The sequence below is a fragment of the Pelophylax lessonae genome (assembly GCF_965119305.1).
Source record: "Pelophylax lessonae genome assembly, chromosome: 1".
NCBI classification, from domain to species: domain Eukaryota; kingdom Metazoa; phylum Chordata; class Amphibia; order Anura; family Ranidae; genus Pelophylax; species Pelophylax lessonae.
In genome coordinates this window covers 283,722,017-283,744,413 of record NC_138768.1, presented here as the reverse complement: position 1 = coordinate 283,744,413, position 22,397 = coordinate 283,722,017, and the positions used below count along the sequence as shown (strand labels likewise).

The 22,397-nt window shown below is 40.6% G+C and overlaps 1 protein-coding gene across 3 annotated transcripts in view; it reads right to left on the bottom strand.

Moving 5' to 3' along the window:
• Positions 1-22,397, bottom strand: part of TTC28 (tetratricopeptide repeat domain 28) — an 866,848-nt gene that overhangs the window by 14,919 nt on the left and 829,532 nt on the right. For all 3 annotated transcript variants that reach the window (XM_082244143.1, XM_082244144.1, XM_082244145.1), the window contains 4 exons: positions 15,173-15,352; positions 11,665-12,385; positions 2,309-2,433; positions 1,028-1,259 (listed from right to left, as the gene is read on the bottom strand). In XM_082244143.1, coding sequence (XP_082100269.1) covers positions 1,028-1,259; positions 2,309-2,433; positions 11,665-12,385; positions 15,173-15,352 — 1,258 coding nt within the window. The remainder of the gene's footprint in view (positions 1-1,027; positions 1,260-2,308; positions 2,434-11,664; positions 12,386-15,172; positions 15,353-22,397) is intronic.

Sequence of the window (22,397 nt, the reverse complement as noted above, 5' to 3'; positions counted from 1 at the left end):
AGTCTGTATATGCAGTAAAGCATGCTTGTTATACTGTGGAACCTAAACCTAAGGGGTTAAGCCTTTGCATTGTGTATAAAGGCTGTTTGATCCTGTCTCTCTGATCCTCCTCTTCTTTCACCCTCTCCAAAAAATAACCTGATATTTACAGAGCCAGGGGACAGACTGCACAGTTTGGTGTGTATTGATAGAGAGTTTTTTTTTTTTTTTTTGCTTGGGAGAGTGCATGTGATCTGCACAGGACCAATCAGCACTGTCCAGACATGTCCAGACAGAGGATCAGGGAAGAATGAAAACTCCTCCTACAAGTATTACTAGCAACTGATACAAGTCACAAGGCTGCTATATACTGCTGATGAGAAAAGGTATTTATCCATTTATATTTACTAAAATAATTGCATTTCCATGTTATGTGGACTGTGGGAGACCAGATATAGTGAATGCAGGTTCATGGGTTTAGTAACACTTTAAGCTGTGCCTCATGTGCCTCACTAAAAGTCCCAAACCCCCTTTTTGTATCTAGATCCCAAGAGTTTAGTGAAGAAGGTGAAGCACCATTCAATCACGTGCCAGCAAAGATGCTGTTTGTTTTTTTTTTGTTTTTCACATGGTTGGGTATTCTTTGCAAAGTGAAATCTCACTGCATTCACTAATACCTGGGGGCATTCCTTTGCAAAGTGCAGCTTTCCTTGCAAATCAACCCCATTGCAATTTCACGTGACACTTATTTCAGGTAGCTGTTACTGCTTAGATTGATTCAACTATCAGTCTTTTCTTTGGTATTGGTAATCAGAATGTTTATTTAGCGTGTAATAGACTAAAGCTGGCCATACATTATACAATTTTCTAACTCCATTTTCTTAGATTTACCTTCAACTATGTAGAGCAAGGGCCTGCCTGATTACAGTGTTTAGGTTTTATTATAGGGTTTTGGTAAATCTAAAGGAAAATTGTAAAAGAGCATTGTATAATGCATGGCCAGCCTTAGTCTAGCCATCTGCTTATTTTTGCTGAAGAAAATCCTTACCCAAGAGGGACTGTATGGTTGTACTACACTGTTGTAGACGGTCACCGGGGTCAGAAGTGGGGAAGAAGACTGCTGCAGGGAGACCACTTGCTGGTGGGTCAAGGCGAAACCCTACAGCTGTCAGCAGTGACTGCCAGCCTTGCACTCCCCCTACTTTATTTTCCACACTCTGCTGGGAAGTGTACATGGAGTTTCGCTGTCCATTCTGAATCCTCTGCAAAGACTTCTCCACCTGCAAAACAATAAAGAAATGGCGAACAATGATTATCACAACAGCCAGTGGAAAATCTTTTTTGCTAGTCATATAATGATAGTTCAAAAATAACTTCACCCCATTTTTCAAGAAAACCTGTCCCAGGAACAGTGGTGCATACACCCTACCATTGTAAACTACTAACCATGTATCCACTGGCACAACTGCTGTAACTTTGCTGTACTTTAAAAAAAATAATAAAAATATATATGCAAAAAAAAAGCCTTTTTAGTATTTAATACTATATTCTGTATGTTGATTTTAACATACAGTTCCCATATGAACCCTGGTTGTAAAACCAGAATGCCTGCATAACATAGCTATTGATTGGTGAAGATGCCACCATGCTTTTGTAGAGGTGGTCTACGCAGAAGTCCATGCTTATGCCTTTGAGGACGAAAAGGCTTTCTTTTGGTGCTATTATCTTCCAAAAAATGATTTATATATATATTCTAAAATAAAAAAGAATCAATAATTTGCTGGTTTGACCATGCACTATAGTTGATAGAGTAGAGCCCAATATACAGCACCATCAGTTTGAAAAAGAGTGGAAATTGTGATCTCCGGTCTCATTCTCTCATTCTTTAAACAGCCTAAATGTACCTATAGGCGTCTCATTACTGTTACCCAATATGTATACTTATATCTACCACACAGATACCACTGTCTTGGGGAAAATAGTGATAGCTTGTCTAATCACCGGTGTTTCTTCCTGATTCAATTTCTTTCTTTCCCTCTACATATAAATAAGAAAGGTTGGTCAAGCTGAGCCTTCCTGTATTTATATTAGTCAAGTAATGCCAGTGCCTGGGGGCAGTTCGATCATGCCATCATTCAATCTCTACAGTTTATTGGCACCTTAATTTGCTATGGCATCACAAATAGCAAGGTAGAATAGAAGAGGGGAGAAGAGCTGCATGACAAAAACACAATAGTCTGAAATAGTGGTCAACTTTAACTTTTTCGGGCAAAAAACAAAACAAAAACTATTACATCATTTAGACTCATTCTAAGTGAACCAATCTTACCAGATGCAGCAAAACTCTAAGAGCATCTCTTGCACGGTCAGGGTTCTGGAGGATTTCAGATAAGGCTTGACCGATGAGTGATGATGGACTGTTGAGCTTGACATCACTTCCAATAAGCATATATCCTGTACAACATTATCATAATTAATTCTAATCAAAACTGCAACACACATGAGTCAGATCAGATTTGTGTTTCTAAGCAGAGTCTAGAACAAGCTTTATTGGTAATATATTGCTTAGTGTTGACATGGATGATTATATTTTTTCTCCTTTTTTTGGGGGGAAATGCTGAAGTCTAAACAACCATACAAGTTTCTAGCTAGATACTGCACTACTGGCATATGCTCATGTTTGTGCATGATTCTCCATTGAACATGCTTAGATGAACCAGACATATTGAGAAGCTTTACTAAAACCGGTGCATACAGAATCTGATGTAGCTGTGCATAGTAACCAATCAGCTTCAAGGTTTTATTGACAAAGCTTAATTGAACAGGCTGAAGTTAGAAGCTGTCTAATTACAGCTGCACCAGATTCTGTGTTCACCGTTTTTTTAAGCTGGCCTTACATTATACAATTTTCTTGTTATATTTTCTTTTGTTTTTTTGGAAAAATTTAGGATTTTGGAAAATCTAAAGGAAAATTGTACAAGAATATTGTATAATGTATGGCCATCCTCAGTTAGTCTTCCCCATTGACTCCTTCTCATCTGTCTGGCTATAACAACATTGTTTATTGCAGAGCTACTGATGTTGAAATGTGTACAGGCATAGAGGAGCAGAAGAGGAGCTTAAAGTGGAACTTTAGGCAAAATGTTTTTCTTCCATTTTGGATAGAGTAAGGGAGTGTTTATTTATTTGCCATCTGTATCCCATTGGGAGATTTACTTTCACTTACTGTCTCATAGCCAAAACAGGAAGTGAGAGGACATTCTTGAAGATTAACCGGATCCCCTGGGGACCCCCAGGCCATCATAACAAGTGCCCATTGGAATATTTCCCCTCTATTACTTTTCTGGGGACAACCCAAACATTTGGGATTTTCTTTTACTTTCACTTTCAATGCTAATGGTACACAAGACGAATAGAGAGGGTGAATCTCCCTAAGGGGGGCGCAGACAGCAATAATAACTGACAGGGGTTATAATCCCTCTCCACTCTATCCAAAACTAAAAAAATAAGTTTTGCCTTTAGTTATACTTTAAAAGCCTGCATTCTCAGTTATGGGGTATGTTTAAGTATTTGGATGCAAGGGTGTTATATCAAAGGTCCACGATTCTTCATTGACACTGGTTTCAAGTTACTGTAATTGTTACAATCTCATGAGTTTTAACTATAAATAAGTTCAGTGACTTAAGACCTTGCAGTAATAAAACCATTTGGATCTTAGTTTCCTTTGATTACATGGTTTATGGTGATACATTTTAGGGGGACCTGAACTGAGCCCAAAAAAGTCAAGCAGAACTCAAAACACTAGTTGCCACCTTTGCCTCTTGGTTCACCGTAGCTGTTCTTTTGCGCATTATTGACTTACCATGCCTCGTTTTGCACCATATCTCTGCATAGAGATGACCATCTTGATAGAGACAGGGTTTCATTTTCTCATGTCAGAACTTATTGACTGGTAATCTGATGACTGGTAGTATTATTTATGAATTAGCAGGAGTGGAGGAAGTAAAGATTAATAGAGTGGCTAAAGCAGGAGCAAGTAGAACCTTGAACTAGAAATCAGGAACCACTTTCAGGTACCAGCAAAAAGAACAGAAATCAGCACAAAAGTTACATCAAATCTTACGCCATCTTACGGGCTAGCAGTCAAAGGAAGCAGTTCCCTAAGCAATCTCACACTGCAGAAATACAGCTTTGAGGTTCTTGGCACAGGAGGTTCATTGCTTATTTTCAAGAGACATTCAAGATAAAATGTACACTTTCAGGATACTGCTAAGGTGCAAACAACCTATAAGATATCAAATCTTCATTTTTTTTTAAGTTCAGTCAAGATGTTCAAAGGATCTGTACACCAAAACTAGTATTTCAGTTGTGGTTAGATCCCAGCAAACCAGGACACCCACATGTTTGATCTAGTTCTCAGGGATTCCAGTGGCAAGATCTCGGTACTCCAGATGCCTGATTCACCCAGCCTTTGGGGCCATTGCGGGAAATTTGTAAACAAAAGGAGTGAAACTACTACTATATCACTATGGGGGCTGACTTGCTGAAAATGAAAAGTCCAATATTGGTGCAGCTCTGCATAGAAACCAATCAGCTTCCAGGTTTTATTGTCAAAGCCTAATTGAACAAGCTGAAGTTAGAAACCAGTTGGCTGCCATGCACAGCTGTGCCAGATTTTTCACTCTCTAGTTTTAGTAAATCAACCCCTATAACAGCAGAGGAGGCAAGATTTTTCCACCAACTTCTACAAGACATCCATGGGCTATTTACAAATCTAAATTTAGTCAGCTATGAATTAGGGATCGACTGATTATCCAAGGTGACCGATACTGCCGATATTTCGGGAAAATGCTTGTACCAGAGTGATGCTTACAGCTAGAGGCATCGCCCGGTACCGGCATCCATAGCCGACGGTCGGCTGTCTTGCAATGACAACCGATGTGGCTGAGAAGCCGCTCGGCTGTCAATACACCTTCCGTGGCTCGCCCGGGTCTCCAGTCCCACTGGGAGACCCGTGCAACCAGCCTGCACGGCCACCGAAGACTCGATCAAAGCTGCATTCGGCTCTGATCGGGTCTCCATGTAAAAACCCGGAAGTGATGTCATGACATCACTTCCGGGTACTCGGATTCCAAGAAATGACAGCATTCAAAACAACCAAACTTGGCGTTTTGAATGCTTTAAAGTGCAGAGGAGGGGTTTGGGGTCTTTTAGACCCCCAGATCCCTCCACAAGAGTACCTGTCAAGTGATAAAAAAAAATCTTAAATGTACGAAAATATCGGCCAATATTGGCCGATACCGATATGCATTGGCCAAAATATCGGTATCGGCAATGAAAAAACGATATTGGTCGATCACTGCTATGAATACTACATACTAAAGTGTAAGTAGTAGTGTACAGAGGTACAACTTACCTCTCAAAAACACACAAAAAAAAAAATTTGCAAAATGTTACTGCTCTGTAAACTTTGGTTTGAGAAAAAAAAATACACATACTCATCTATTGCTCTGTTTATGCTAAGGGATACAGAGCAATACATAAGTTAGTTTTAAACCAAGATTTACTAAGCTGTCATATTGTGCAGCCTGGAATATGAGTACAGTGTTGCAATGGACAATCGGTGCACTCCTAACTGAAATATCAGTTTCATTCCATTGACCCGTTAAATTTTGCACCTTAGATTACTTTCAGGCACTTTCTTTTCATAACCTAAAATGACAGTCCTGTATTTACTGGTTATGTAACATATTCATTGTACAGTGTATAAATAATTAAATCAGGCCAAAATTTAGCAATCAATCTCCTTAGACATCAAAGACTATAAAACCTCACTAATAGACATTGATGAGGATCTCTATTACGCTTTATTATGTTTTTTTGTAATTATAAACGCAGAAACATAAAGTGCCTATTTGCTATACCCTTTCTTTCAGTGCCCCATGTGTGATACTCATTTAATTTTCCAGGTTAATAAACAGGTTACTCTGAAATATTGATTAGAACCTTTTCAGTCTCATTATGTTTCAGTTAACTTATGAGAGGCAATAAGCAAGAATTTCTCAGCTTGAAAGCATTCCGATCAATAATTTAATTTGCTGAACTTTCTGTATTATGTTACAGTCCAGATTCTTTGCTTAAGTGTTCTTAGAGTTGTCGACCCTTTACTCTATAAAATTACACAAACATAGTTGCTAATAATTCTAGGACATTTCCCCTATATCAAAGGCTCAAATTTGGGGTGCTGGCCTTACAACAATAGAAAAGGTAGATTAATAAAACACTCCTGTATGAGAAACGAATCTGTGATCACAGAAGGTGTCTGAAAAAAAATTCAGAAAATGTAGGGTATCTGGAAGGCAGATTCTTTTACTTGCTGTCCTTTAGATACAGCTCCTACATGTTTTTAAACAGTAATTCTTATGTGTGTATAGGTCATTTGTACTTAGACAATCGGGCCATATACTCATTTGTTATCTGCCATGTGTAAAGCTGGCCATACACTAGCAGAATTTCATTCAAAATTTTTTAGGTTTAGGAACGTTCATTTGATTTTCCAGTTGCTGGTGGGGTCAAAATGACATTCATTTTTGACCACGATGATGAGAAAATGTAAAAGAGAAAAACAGAACAAATTAACTTATAACAGATTATGTAGTTTTGGTTCAGGAAATTACATTCATTCCAAAATTGAATGTAAAAAAGTAAACTAGATTTTTAGGTACTTTTAAATTATATTTCTCCAATCATTGAACGTAGAACTGTTATGCTACTAGTGTATGGTCAGCTCAATGGTACTCCTAAGTTCCAAATATCCCTATACTTGAGACGGCAAAGAACACTTTTGGCTTAGGTTTTTATCGTTTCTCAACCGATTATATGGGCTTTGCTATATTATTTTGCAGTTATTCCTGCAGACAGTCTGTGATTAGGTCTCTCATTTTATTTGTCTTCAGCAATTCAATAACTTGCCAATTGTCTATGTGATATATCCCTCTGTGTATTCTATATTGCAGAGACCTCGTCTTATTTATTCCTTTGTGAAAAAAATCGACTGAGTACACAATGTTCAACACTTGTCTTGTTCCCTCATATGTTTGCACAGCTGCCTGAACTTTGACCACGGGGAAATATCTAAATTTTGCTCGATGAAATGATGTAATGGTATACATTTTATGCATGGAATTATTAGAGCATTCTGTAGTAGGGCCAACAGCATTCAGCTGTAAGGGATGGCTTTATTACAATCTAATTTACATCCCAAGCAGGTCATTCTCTGGTTATATTTTTTTTCAAGAATTGGTGATGATTCACAAATGCTCTATGAATGATCATATCTCTAGCCCTTGTATTGTTTTCAGATAAATTAGAGAAAAGGTAAGTCCATCAAGTGTTACAGTGAGACTAGGACAATAAATGAGGGGCATAGTTATTTCTAAGACAGACAGACTCTGACCTCTGATTGCATTTTTACTCTGGTGTTATTATTGTCTGTGTCCCAATTGGAGAGATTTCCCATCAATTCTTGTCGGAAGAAACCCTGCCATTGAGTGTGAGTAAAAAGACACCCATTAAAGGTTTTAACCCTTCCCCAGTCTATATAGATTAACAGAAGAACTGGAGTTGAACCTAACAAAGTACACATACCTAGCATGTATTAACACTTGGGTACATGCTCATTACTTACTCCAGTATAGGAGATCTATATAGCCTTTCTATGCATCTATTAGAGTATTTGCAGTAAACGTGATGATGTAAATGGTTGCATATAAATCACAGCAGCACTTCTCTGTGAGGCCAGTTTGAGTGATGAGCAATATCTGCATCCTAGGCTGCTGTCATCTCTGCAGAGCTCTACATTACAGACATATTTGAAAAGTCTCTTGTCTGGCAGGCAAACTGGATTTTCCTTGAGTGTCAGTATTAATATATAATAAAAAAGCAAGAATGCCCATAAACATCACCTCTAGACTGGGCTAACATGTAGTAACAATAGGTCAACATGGACAAATCACCACAGTAATAACAAGATTGGCCCATCATTGTAATGCCAGCCGAGTGCCTGAAAAGCCATGGTTATTGTTTCAGACTCCTAAACCATTTAATTCATGTGTATGCATTACATAGTTACATAGTTTCATAGTTAGTGAGGTTGAAAAAAGACATCAGTCCATCCAGTTCAACCTATGATGTGTGTGTGTGTTTGCTGTTAACCGTACATTGTAATCCCCGGTATGTTGTGGTCTTTAAGGTGCCCATCTATAGCATTGAAAAGGAAATTACTTTCTATTAAAAACAACACTTCAATATTGTTAGTCTTCTGTTCCCTTATCATCCATAACAGTCACAGTAAACCTTATGAAAATTACGTGGTCAAAGCAATAAAAAATAACCAACTTTTGATTTCTTCTTACCTATATTCTGCCATATTTATGGATGGCTTAATCAGTATGGATAGACTTGTCTGGAATTGCCCAATTAGGCATTGTTCTAATATTACCTAGAATCAGGTAATGTATGGACACTTTAAAGTGGGCACGAACTCAAAAAGTGAAGTTTGCTATTTTATAGGGAAAATCTGAAACTGATAATTGTGCCTAAGCTGTACCCTGAAAGATTTACCCCTTGTTTTCAATCCCTCTAGAAAAATAGCAGCGCACATCCTGGTTTGTGAGTGTACCTAGATACACCTGTTAGCTGTATAGTTGTATATCTGCAGAGTGAGATCATGCACTGTGCCTCTGACTGCTTGCATGAAATTTGGTGATGTCACTATTGCACTGCTCCCTGTTCTCCTTTCTGGAGAGAATATTGTACCTGGGGGTATGCTGGTCAAGGATCTCACTATTTCTTCTTCATTCATTCTGGGGATCTGTGATTCCACCACTTTTCCTGCAGCTTCTTGAATATTCTGTGTTCAGAGATTACCAATCATTAGAGGAGTAGCTCTGACATGAGACAAAGCCCTGCTCCTCTACCAAATATGCCATTGCCACAGAAAGACACAGTGTGGAGCTAGGCATGGTAAGTCAGTAATGGTGAAAAGATCAGCTGCAGAGAGTGTAAAGGCAATACTGGTGAAAAATCCTGTGCACTCTGCTTGCAAAGGTTCCACAGCACAGGTCCTCTTTAACTGTTTACAACAGCTTTACCCATATATAGGGTTGTTTGGCTTTAACACCCAATGGCTGCATATTTGTGATGCTGTCTTGTTTTGGGGTGTGCTCCATTGGCACCCATCTGTAACCGATTTGTCATCTTCAGTTTGGAATTGGTAGGATGGGCTATTGATGACATCAGCAGAGTGCAGACAATTACAGTGCTGCATGATTGGGAGCCCTGCCTACCGGTCTTGAGCATCACTGCCAATTTAAACCGCTGGCTCTCGCTGGTGTAAAGAGGTTAAAAAACATAAACACAGACCAAAGTGTTGCTCCATTAAGCTGCAGTTTTCTCTTTCTTTCAGCTTTAAGTTTCCTAGGATAGGTGAATACATCCTTTCACACAGACCCTTAGGGTAAAGATGACTCCACTGAAGCGTGCAACAATCAAGTTGCATAGGTACACATTTATCAAACGCTTCTACGGAGAAGTCATAGTTATCACACAAGAAATCTGCTAAAATGTTGGAAAATGCCTTTGTAATTATACTTCTTTTGTAAACTAAAAAAAAACAGATCACTGTCTAAGCCTCAATAAGACATACTGGCTGAATTAGGAAGAGCGTCCCATCAGGTTCTGGGGGCACAGCCTACTCAAGAATAGGCAGATATTTTATCATCCATTGTACTGAGCAAGAAATCAAGCAGGTATGACCACCTTAAACATATCCTAAGGGAAAATGCATTTTTTTTTCAAGTATGTTTTTAACCACTCTACAACCGCTCACAGTAATACTACTGCGGCAGAGTGGTTCGTTATCGTCCAGCCACGTAGTATTAACGTGATTGGACACTCCCCCTTCTGGGCGGCGCTTGCGCGCCGCCGGAGGCTCGCTCCCGCTGTTTTCATTCACAGCGGGAGTCGGGCCAGGGGAGGAGCAGCGGCGATCGCCGCTGCTCTTACCCGATCGTCGGGGATCGAGTCTGGAGATCCGCCCGCTGTGTGTAAACACAGCGGGCGGATCTCCATAGTGACAGGGAGTGACAGATCGGACTGTTCAGCATAGCTGGACATCCGATCTGTCCATGACTCACTCAGTCCCCTCCCCCCCTACACGTCAGTAAGCACCAGGCATACATTAACCCCTCCCTCTCCAATAAAATTAACCCCTTCCCTGCCAGTGTCATTTTTACAGTAACAGTGCATATTTATAGCACTGATTACTGCAGTAATGTCACTGGTACCCCCAAAAGTGTCAAAAATGTCAGTCAGGGGTCCGGTCTGTCCGCCGCAATGTCGCAGTCCCGCAAAAAAATCGCAGATCGCCGCCATTACGCGTTAAAAAAAAAACACCAAAAATGACAGAAATCTTTCCCTTTGTTAGTAAACGCAATAACTTTTGCGCAAACCAATCAAAATACGCTTATTGCGATTTTTTTTACCAAACATATGTAGCATAAAACAAATTGGCCAAAAATTTTTAAAAAAATTGGTTTTTACATCTTTTTTGGGGGGAATTTCATATAAAAAAATGTTAAAAATATTGTTATTTTTTCAAAATAAACGCTCTTTTTTTGTTTATAGCGCAAAAAGTAAAAATCGCACAGGTGATCAAATACCACCAAAAGAAAGCTCTGTTTGTGGGAAAAAAAGGACGTAAATTTCGTTTGGGTACGGCGTCGCACGACCGCGCAATTGTCAGTTGAAGTCGCACAGCGCCGAATCGCAAAAAGTGGCCTGGACGGAAGACAGCAAAATCCTCCGGTGGTAAAGTGGTTAAAGAGTCAAAATACATCTGCAAATACATGAGAAAGTGTAAAACTGTCATTATAGTTGAGAATATTTACACAGTTCAGCCTAAGATAACAACAAGCTGCGTTCGCCAAGGGCCCTTTCAGTGTTCCAAGAAACCTGTGCCTAGAGTAATATGCAGACTGCTATTGCTTATCTGTTGAAAAAGGCCGGTTCCCTGGCTAAAATCTTAAACAGTGACTTCAATACTTGCCGAGTTATGTCTTCAGAACAAGTATGCAAATCTTAAGCTCTGACTTTACTTGCAGCACTCTTGTTCCAGATCAATAACTAGAGAACGGCTGAAGTCATTGGGTCAACATTACAGCCAGGACTGGGAAGGTAAGAAATGGTAGCCTATATATTCCTCTTGGATCAGGTTTAGTGTAAGGACTCTCTGGGTTAGTAATGACTTCCTAATGGTAAATGTTTTCATACACATGAAAAGTTATGTTTTGTTTGAAAAAATACTCTGAGGGATATGAATGCGGATGACTAAATGCCTACTTAGAAAATGAAAGCAGTGTATGTGTGGAACTGAAAAGCCCTTATGTGTTTTTGAAAATCACTCAAGGACTGTCTCTGAACATACATATTCTCAGATAATAATCAGATTCTGTCAGAGATATTAAGCTCCCAAGTTTTTCACTGTAGCACTTGGAAGAGGTGATGACAATTCAAGATATACTGCAAATGTAATGTCAAGTAGCGAGGCACAGTTACAAATGACACGGATAACAGCTGTATCTAATAAAAATGATGTACAATGCAGACACAAAGTAATTATCATACCTGCCCAGTTTGATGGATGTGAGTATTGCTTACTGCTCTGTACTGTTTTCATTGCCTCAGACAGGGATGCACTTGCTTTCATTCCATTTAAGAGTGCCGAATAAAAAGCATGGACAAACATTTTTGAGGCTGCAACAGGCACGGGCCATAGAGATACAAGGACACACTGAGCTCCGGCAGCTAAGAAGGCCCGTGTCAAGCCAATAATCCCATCTGCTGTAACTTTGTTGCTGGATTCCTGATAAGATCCAAGAACCACTAGTTTTACAGGAAGCCTGAGATCCAGGACATCTGCTGCTGTCAGGAGGAATTCCTGAAGGGGTGGACAATCTGATATGCTTTCAACATCACTGGCGTCGTCCTGCATTTGTAAAGACTCAGGGATGGTGTAGGTGTTTCCAAAGGTGCTTTTATTTGTTCCAGAGCCATTCTCGCTGTTCGGAGTTAGTATTAAAGCTGCAAGTTTCCATGAGATGTGGGTGGCAAAGTGTACGCATTCAGCTTGTGTGAGTGCGCTCATCACCTTGTCTTTCATGGCTGAAGAGCCAACAAGAGGCTGACAACCCAACAATTCAGATACCATGTAGGCCTCCTCTTCTGCTGAGGGCATTGGTCCCCACAGCCACCTATCCATCACTGATGGAGGAAGCTTCGGATTTCCAATAACAGCAGCCATGGAGGTAGAACTTGAATATAAGGGAGCATTCTTCCGTAAGTGAGACTGTAAAATAGACATACACCAAGAAGAGTGCTGAATTGTTAATGTCCAAAAAAGTAGATCTGTGCCAATCATCAATAATTATTCTTGAGTCACATTATAACTACCCTCTCTGTAACATGACCTTTTAAAGCAGACCATGCACTATAAGATTTCTCTCGGTCGGCCCCGCATTGATTTCCCCATCCTTGCTTAACAGCTTAACAGTGTGGATGAAGGAATCTCTCTTGCTGGCTATGTATTCTTATACTCGAAATTCACAGCTGTCAGAATACTCAAACAGTGGCTGTATCTAATTGGACAATTTTGTGTCCGTCTCCATTGATCTCTAAAGTGAAGTATGTCAGGAGCTGAAAGGGCCACCCATGGCTCAAAATGCACTCCGTGTATGGCCAGCTTGCCAGACAAATTCATCTTGATCTCCTATTCTTTTCAAGCAGTCCTCCCACACAATATTCTATCTTTGGGTTACATAATCACATTGTCTCTACCAGCTGAATATCACTATTCCCCCTCTTCCCTGCAGCTGTAACAGAGTCTAAGGCCAGCCATGGACAGAGCAAATTTCCTTCCTGCAACCACAGACAGCGTTTACAGGGAAATCCCTACTGTGGAGCCACTGTGTTCTACTGTGCGGGGGGGGGGATGTCCCCACTAGGAGACAGCTGCTAGCAATAATCATATGTAAAGTTTGGCAGGCTGGTTGTACCTAAATTGATTAATTGACAGTGCATACAGCCTGCTCATACATGGTTTGAATCCTGGCCGGTTCCTGCTGAACCTGCTAAGATTCAAACTGTCTATGGCCAGCTTAAGAACATTTCTAATACTTCTATGGCTACATCTATGTATGGAGACCATTATAGCTGCACATTCAAAAATGTCTGTGGCAAAAGACTAGCAAGCATACTTTAAAGTGAGCGCATTGGTGGGAAACTAGTATAGGTTAGCAGAAGGTTGTAGAGTGTACAAACTACCTAAATTTGAACTTCCTGCTACTCCATGGATGATACAACATTTAGAAGAGGACAAATTATACTCTGCATGTTTCATAGTCAGTCTTATTATATATATATTTTTTACTTTATTTATATCAGTGTATATCTGGATGCATTTTGCCTAATATGTTGATTTCCTTGGATTGTCAGCTCTAGCTAGTGGCTATATTATGCATAATTTTCTGAAATATCTCCAACAGGCAAACACCTCATTGTGGCCACTAGATGAAGCTGACGAGCATAGGAAATCAACATATTAGGCCAAAAATGGACCAGAATTTGTGAGGGCTAGGTAAATGCTTGTGGCATTCGTCTAAGGATGTTTTTTTAATACATAGACCTCTTAAAAATACTCAATGATTACAAAAATACATTTTGCAAAATGCATCAATGCCAAATCTCTGAGCAAATGGACAGATTTGGATTTTTTAGAAAACCAGGTAAACTTTATTAGTATTGGGACATTAGTGTATAACACCAGGGGTACACATAAGCAGAGATGCAGATGTTACCACTGTATTCTAATACCTAGTCCTTGATTGGATCTGCATAGGCATTTTCTGTAAGTTATTTTAACCACTTAAGCCCCGGAAGATTTTACCCCCTTCCTGACCAGGGGGTATTTTGCGATTCGGCACTGCGTGACTTTAACGGACAATTGTGCGGTCGTGCGATGCTGTACCTAAACGAATTTGATGTCCTTTTTTCCCACAAACAGAGCTTTCTTTTGGTGGTATTTGATCACCTGTGCGTTTTTTTGATCATGCGCTATAAACAAAAAAAGAGCGTAAATTTTGCAAAAATAACAATATTTTTCAAATTTTTTTATATGAAATTCCCCCCCCCAAAAAAATTTAAAAATCTAAATTTTTTAACATTTTCAGCCAATTTGTTTTATGCTACATATGTTTGGTAAAAAAAAATCGCAAAAAGGGTATTTTGATTGGTTTGCGCAAAAGTTATCGCGTTTACTAACAAAGGGAAAGATTTTTGTCATTTTTGTTGTTTTTTTTTAATGGCGGCCATCTGTGATTTTTTTTGCGGTACTGCAACATTGCGGCGGACAGATCGGACCCTTGACTGACATTTTTGACACTTTTGGGGTTACCAGTGACATTTCTACAGTAATCAGTGCTATACATATGCACTGTTACTGTAAAATGACACTGGCAGTGAAGGGGTTAACTTTATTTGAGAGGGAGGGGCTGTGTGTGTCCCTAGGGGCGTGATTCTAACTGTGATTGGCTGTGGCTTGAGCTGTAGGAACAGTGATCAACGGTCCTACATAGTAGAACCGTATGATCACTGTTTCTACACAGGGTAGAATGACAGGCGGCTTGTTTACATCAGCCGCCTGCCTTTCTCCCGCTGCACCGACGATCGCCGAGTGACCGATGTCCGCCGGTCACACGCGCGCGGGGGGTCCGTGACCGCGCGGGAGCGCGCCTCCGGCGGCGCGCGCTCGCTCCCCAGAGTCTCACAGGCTAGTGACGTATATATATACGTCACTTTGCCTGTGAGGGGCTGACCGCCGCAGTATATGTACTTGCGGCGGTCGGCAAGTGGTTAATTTAATGACTGTATTTTTCATATTACATTGTATTAGATTTTATATAAATACCTTAATTATTATTGATGTAGATGGAGCTGTTTGCCTACAGTTCTGCTTTAAAAAGTTAGAACTTTACTTCTGCTTTTAGCACTGCCAGAAAATGAAATCAACCTGGAGCTATTCATCTGTATGAATCATAAATTTGGAGACAGAACTAAATCAAATATACTTGGTTCTTACCTTGGAATTTATGTTCAGAGATCGGATGGAGGGAACAGCAATCAGACTGAAGCGTTCATAAAGATACTCGTTGGACGAGCTGCCCTTTAGCAGAGCAAATGGGATGAGGTAAAGTTCTCCTTCTAAGACCAGCACCAGCTGCCGATGTCTGCCCACTGGACCACTCGAATGCATTAATCCCTTAAAGGAAATATAGATGAAAATGCTCATTGTAACGTTTTTTGTAAATGTTTCAATATTAGTTCATTCCTACTGTTGAATCCTGCCTTGTGTGCTAAAAGCTGTATTAAGCCCAAAACCAAATTACATTTCAGCTGACTAGTTATTAGATGTGGGGGCTGCATCAGTTTTCTTTTCTTTGGCTTTTTTCCCACTGTTTTCACCTTGTGATCTGACCAGTAATACACCTCCTGTATTAGTGAGACACAACTCTGGATGAATGAGAACAGGAGGCACAGCAGACAGCAGCACTGTCAGTCTGGGGGGATGGCAGTGTTAAATGTATAGACAAATTGAAGCCTAATTTCAGCTCACACTTTAAAAACAGTAACAGCAGTTTTTTTTTCTCTTTTGGGATAAAGGTTTTACATGAATAAATAAAAGCTGATCATTGTAATCACCCCTGCCAGTGGTAGTATACTCCACTTTTTAACTTTTACTTACAGGTAACCCTATAACAAGGCTTACCTGTAGGTAAAATTAATATGCATGTCTTAGGAGATATTCGCCCTGTATGCAGCCGCTGACAGCAGCGGCACATGCGCTCTAAAGGTCCGGTGGTCCTTCACGGCTCCTTGCTAGCTAGTTGCCGAAAAGTGAACTCCTGCGCGCATGCACTCTGAAGGTCCAGCGGTCCTTCAGAGCTCCTTGCCGGCTCGTTGCCGGAAAGTGAACTCCTGCCCCCATGTGCGGGAGTGGCGTTATCGCGGCTCCTGACATTCACAGCGCCGGAGCCGCCGAACCTGGAAGAGATGCCGAGCGAAGATGTTGGCTGCCTCAGCGGTGTCCGGGCGACCATGTAGGGGCTTCGTTCTAAGGTAAGTATTTCATACAATGCATACTAGCTCATTATACCCTTGTCCTGCAGGGTTTTTTTTTTTTGAGAATACAACCGCTTTAACCACTTAAGTCCCAGGCCTATTTCGGACACTTTTTGTTTACAAGTTAAAATCAGTATTTTTTCCTAGAAAACTACTTAGAACCCCAAACATTATATATATATATATATATATATATATATTTTAGCAAAGACTCTGGAGAATAAAAAATGGCGGTCATTGCATTATTTTTTGCCACGCGGTATTTGCACAGCGATCTTTAAAACGCCATTTTTTTGGAAAAATTTAGTAAAAATCACATTTCACTGCATTTAAAAAAAACGAAACAGTAAAGTTAGCCCATTTTTTTGTATATTGTGAAAGATGATGTCATGCCGAATAAATAGATACCCAACATGTTACGGGTTTAAATTGCGCACACCCGTGGAATGGCGACAGACTACGGTAAATAGAAAACTCAATAGGCGACGCTTTAAAAAATTTTAACGGTTACCAGTTTTAAGTTAGAGAGTAGCTCTTTTTTTTAAATTATTGCTCACGCTCTGGCGATCGCGGTGATACCTCACATGGCATTTTTGAATATACTCGTTTTTTTAATCTGCCGCCTTTAGCAGCAGAGTAACCCGGTCGTGACGTAATGAACGCCGCCTCCAGGTTACGTCATCGGAGACCTGATCGAAGCCGCATCCGGCTTCGATCGGGACTCCATCCAGCCGGCGGATGTGCCGGCTGGGTACTCGGTTCTCCCGGTGGGACAGGAGACCCAGGCAAAGCCGCGGAAAACGGCGGGAGGGCGTCCCCTCCCGCTCGCCGGGGTAACGATTGAGCGGCTCCCGAGCCGCATCGGTCATTACCACCAGAAAGATGACCGCCGGCTCTAAACAACCGTACCGGGGTGATGCCTCTATCTAGAGGCATCACCCCGGTATAACCCCGCAAAGTCAGCCGACATAAATATACGTTACTTTGCAGTAAGTGGTTAAGTGATTTGTCTTATCCATGCAAATTGATATGTTCTGCTGGAGAGCTTATGCTTTTGAAAAATAATGGACTTGCAGATGAAAATAGAAGAAAAAAAAGCCTAAAAAAGGAAACTAATACAACCATCACATCTAAGAATTGGTAAGCTGCAATATAATACATGTTTGATTTTGGGTTAAATACTGCTTTAATGGCTGCATATGTGGACTTATGGAATAACAACTCTGGGTTTTCTACCACATCATTATTTGCTACACATTTACTAAGGTACAAGACAGTAATAAGACCCAATCAGATTACTGCCTGACCTGACACCCCTGAAACCTGATTATGGCATCCTACACCTTATTACACAACATTTAACACTATATTGTTGTGTTATTATTCCACACTATTCTGTTATGTTACTACTCTGCAACATTTCATATTTCCTTAGCAAAAAACAAAAAAAAACTTTAGTCTTGAATATAAGCCAAAAAATACAAAACACATGATATTCCCTGTAATGTTAAAGGTTAAAAAAAAAAAAAAAAAAGCATGATGATGTCTCCTTAAAAATAATTGGTCTTTCCTAATCTTAACCATTCGGAAAACAATATCCTCAATTCCAGAAGTATATTAGCATTTCATTGTATATTCTTTACCCTATATAATGTTTTGCTGAATATTTTAAACCCACTCCAAGCTGAGAATCACTGGCATATAGTGTCATCCATAATCATGACATGATAACCTAACACATCATATTTAGAGCGGTGCTGATGTGTTCCCAAGAAATGTACATAATTTACTGGAATATCCTACTTGTGCTCATTTTGCATCTCTAGCTTACATTGGCGAATGTGCTAGAGAAAGAGATTTAGGGTCAGGCATGGTGACATTAAGCAGCCTCAGGAGACTTCATGAGAAACCTCTTCACTCCATTCTGACAAATTGTTTACAAAAACCAATGATTCCTTTAGGGAAGCATCCATAGACCAAAGCCCACGGTGAACTTGCTTCCGTTCTCTGAAGCTAAATTTACCAGCATTTGCTCAATCTTTCCTCTCCTTGCACAGTATGAGCTGACAAGAAGTATCTTCCCACTACTGGGAAGTGTTCTCCAGAAATATTTTCCTTCTATATTACGTTTGACTTAGTGCTCTCAAAGCATTAGCTCCAGGTAACTTTTAGCAGCTACTGTAAGTCATAGTGACAAGTGCCTACCCAGAGTTCCAATTTAGAAGAAACCCCTGAGGTTTGCTCTTGTGCTTTACCGAGGCGGCATGCAAGAGCTGCGCAAATGGAATAACAAAGAGCATTTGCATTTTCATCCCATTTACAGTCATTAAGTAAAATAAATTCCTTAAAATCAGACCATGTAAATATATTAATATTTATGCAGCAGAGGGAAAAAAATACCTACGCTCTTTACAAATTATATAACCGTACATACTAATGTAAGGGGGGAGCTGGATTTATAGTATTATAGCACACAAGAGAGCTGATAAGACAAACATGCACAGCATTACAAAGCAAATAGGGGCAACATCTGACAGTAACATATATCAAAAAACCATGTATTGCTGACCTGCATAATACATATTAAATAACCAAAATGTTTATACATAAATAAATATGTCCATCATGTTTGCTTTCATTTTTTGCCTGGAATGCTCTGCTGTAAAAACAGAATGCAGATACAAAGTGGTGAATAGCAATCAGATTCAGACTGCATTACAGACAGTGGGGGCATTAATATAATATTTGTACAGGTCATTTTTTTTTTTTTGCTTTATTATAAAATGCATCTTTCTAGTTATTTACCTTGCAAATGGTAAAAGAGTATGCTATTGTGTGTTATAAATCACGCTTACTTCAGAAAAGAATATACAGAGCCAGGGCTGTTTCCTGTTAACATGCTGCATTAGGCACACCTGGATGAGAATGTAAGCTTTGGGGAAGATAGAATATGGTGCAGCTGCACATAGTAACCAATCAGCTTCTAACTTGAGCATATTTAATTAAAGTGATATTAAAGTCTTGTTTTTTTTTTTTTTTAATAACAAACATGTTATACTTACCTGCTCTGTGCAGTGGTTTTGCACAGAGCAACCCAGATCCTCCTCTTCTCGGGTCCCTCACCGGCGCTCCTAGCCCTTCCCTCCTGCCAAGTGCCCCCCACAGCAAGCAGCAATCCATTCAGACAGGGAGCTGCAGCTCGGCCCTGCCACCTCTCCTCATTGGCTCACTGACTTTGATTGACAGTGGCAGGAGCCAATGGCACCTGCTGCCCTCTCATCCAATGAAGTTCTCATGCAAAACTGCTGGATTGAGATGGAGCTCAGGTAAGTATTAGTGGAGCAGACAGGGGTTGCAGCACACCGAAGGTTTTTACCTTCATGCATAAAATGCAAGATGAAAAACCTTCCTCCTTTAGAACCACTTTAAAGAGGAGGTCCAGGCTCCTTCAGAAATAAATTAAAAGTCATTAGCCTCAAGTACTGTAGCTGCTGACTTTTAATATTAGGACACTTACCTGTCCAGGGAACCCGCAGTTCCTTCACCCCAGCTGATTTTTCCATCTACACTTGAGTGTTGCCACTGCCATTGCTTCTTAAAGGAAACCAGCAGTGAAGCCTTGCGGCTTCACAGCCGGTCCCCTACTGTGCAATGCAAAGTGTGCTGCTCTTTCTGAATGGCTAGGTGGAGAAGGAGGGGGGAGGAGGAGGGGGGCCAAACTGCCGGGTGATCTCGCTGCAGCAAGATCACCTGAAAGTGGGAGCTGGCACCTTTCAAAACCAGGTACCCGCTCCCCCTCGAAAGGTGCCAAATGTGGTACCGAAGGGGGGGATGCAGATAAGCAGAGCTTCCTCTCTTGGGTGAAGCTTCACTTTAAGCTTTGCCAATAAAACCAAGTAACTGATTGGTTACTATACACAGTTGCACCAGATCTCCCCCTTTGCCTTTTAGGTCATTACTAGAATGCACTATTAGGCCTCTTGCATACAGGAGTAAAAAAATCCACTGGGGGGGGGGGGGGTAATGAAAATCAGTGCCAAGTTTCCCCTTTTGTAAACTCACACTGATACATGTTGCCATTGATGAGTAAATAGTCTCGGCTACATAAAAAAAAAAGTGGATAATGGCTGCTTGGATGTGTTGCTCTGTGCCTGGATGCTGCGGAGAATTTTCAGTAAGGCCATGCCCAGAGTGAAATTGTTAAAGCATTAAAACATTGATGCAGAAACTGACAAGTGGTAGAAATATGTCATTCTAATTGCTGACTTGCTGTGTGTGCAAAACATTAATCCACAGGTGACAAATTTTCTCAGGCCAATTTTGCATATTAAATATTCACAGTAGCTCTAGAGCTGCCTTTCTCAACCCTTTTAACATGTCGAAACCCTTGAAACAGCTTTCTGGTCCCAGGAAACCCCTGCTGATAATTTCTATACCTCAGCTTACTGTACATTAATTAAAAAATAAGGAATGTGGTATAGTTCGCATATTTGACACTAGGTTGTTTTATATATGTAGCTCTGACTCCCAAAGTCACTGGGTTCTTCCCTTGTCCCCAGTGGAGACCTGCCCTGAATGGAACCTGACACTTACTGACACACCAGTAACAATGTAAAGGGTTTAGTTAGGGCCAGGACAAGCCTTGTAAAGAGAACAATGGTAACACAGATCTGATCACAGTAGGGTTGACATGTAATAAGACACCAAAGTAATAACCAGCACAGTAAGCTTTGTTCCCATAAATACCCGGTGGAGGGCCTGGCCAGAACACCCTAGGTTAAATAAAAAGAATAACTTGATCAACATAAGCAGCACAAACAGTCATGAGAACCCCCCTATTAATACGGAATGCCAATTGCAAGGTGTTGTATCTTATAGTGTTTAGTCCATATATACACTAATGTCCAGTGGAGGAACAGATTTAAAGTCTAAAAATGGTGGGGCCCTTAATTCTTGCTAGAGTGCTCACAATTAAGGGGAGAATATTTGTAATCCACAAGCAAACACCCCCAAAATGTCCTGGGTAAATTCTCCTGGTGGCAGCAAATTTCAGCAACAGCAAGCAAGCTTAATACATGTACAAGTGGCCAAAAGGTACTTTGATATTGTAGATTGCATAGGTGAGGCCTGCACCTGTGATTCATACCTAGAAAGATCCTTTGACTTATACTCCAACACTGTCTTCCCTCTCAGCACAACAGCACTCTCTGCAGCCTGGTTCCCCTCGTGGTTCTTCTGCTCAACACAAAGCCCTGGCACTCAAAACTTTCCACTCAGCAGCTTGCTCTGTACACACAGCAGTCTCCTGCTCGGCAGCCTTTTGTGGGTCTCTTCCCAGGGTCTCTGTATGGCAATGCTCTCACTGCCCTGTCTCTGTCCAAACTGTCCACAGGTAAAAAGCCCACCAATCACCCCTTCCTCCCTTCCATGTTCTAAAGCCAAGGCCAATGTTCAGCAGTGCCGACAGGCAATCAGGTTCAACCTCTCAACCATTTTCCAAGCTCAAAGAGACCATTGGCCAGGCTACATAGGATCATATTAATTTGAAATGAAGTTAATAATAAAATAAATGGACAGAAAGGAAACACACAGAATTAAAAGTGTAGGGTTACCTCACATTGATGCTCAGTGGAGATGGATCCGCTTACACTGGTGATTGGTAAAATATTTACTTACATTTATGGTAAGTATAGTGCCCCCTTACTTGGGTGGTCAGTGTAGCACCATCTTACATTGGTGGTAAATGGAGGGAGGACCCTCTTACTTTTATGGTCATTAAGAGAAGGGCCCCCTTAGACTGGTCATCAGCTAAATGCTCCCTTGCATTGGTGGTCAGTATAGTGACTTTTACATTGGTGGTCAGTGTAGTGTTCACTTACACTGGACACATAGTGCACTCTTATTTTAGTGGTCAGTGTAAGGTCCCCTTTCACTAGAAGTCAGTGAAATGCTCCCTTGCATTGGTGGTCAGTATAGTGACTTTTACATTGGCGGTCATTGTAGTGTTCACACTGGACACATAGTGCACTCTTATTTTAGTAGTCAGTGTAGGGTTCCCTTCACTAGAAGTCAGTGAAATGCTCCCTTACATTGGTTTTTAGTATAGTGCTCTTACATTAGTGGTCAGTGTAGTTCCCCCATTACATTAGTGGTCAGTGTAGTACCCTTTTACAGTGGGGGTCAGT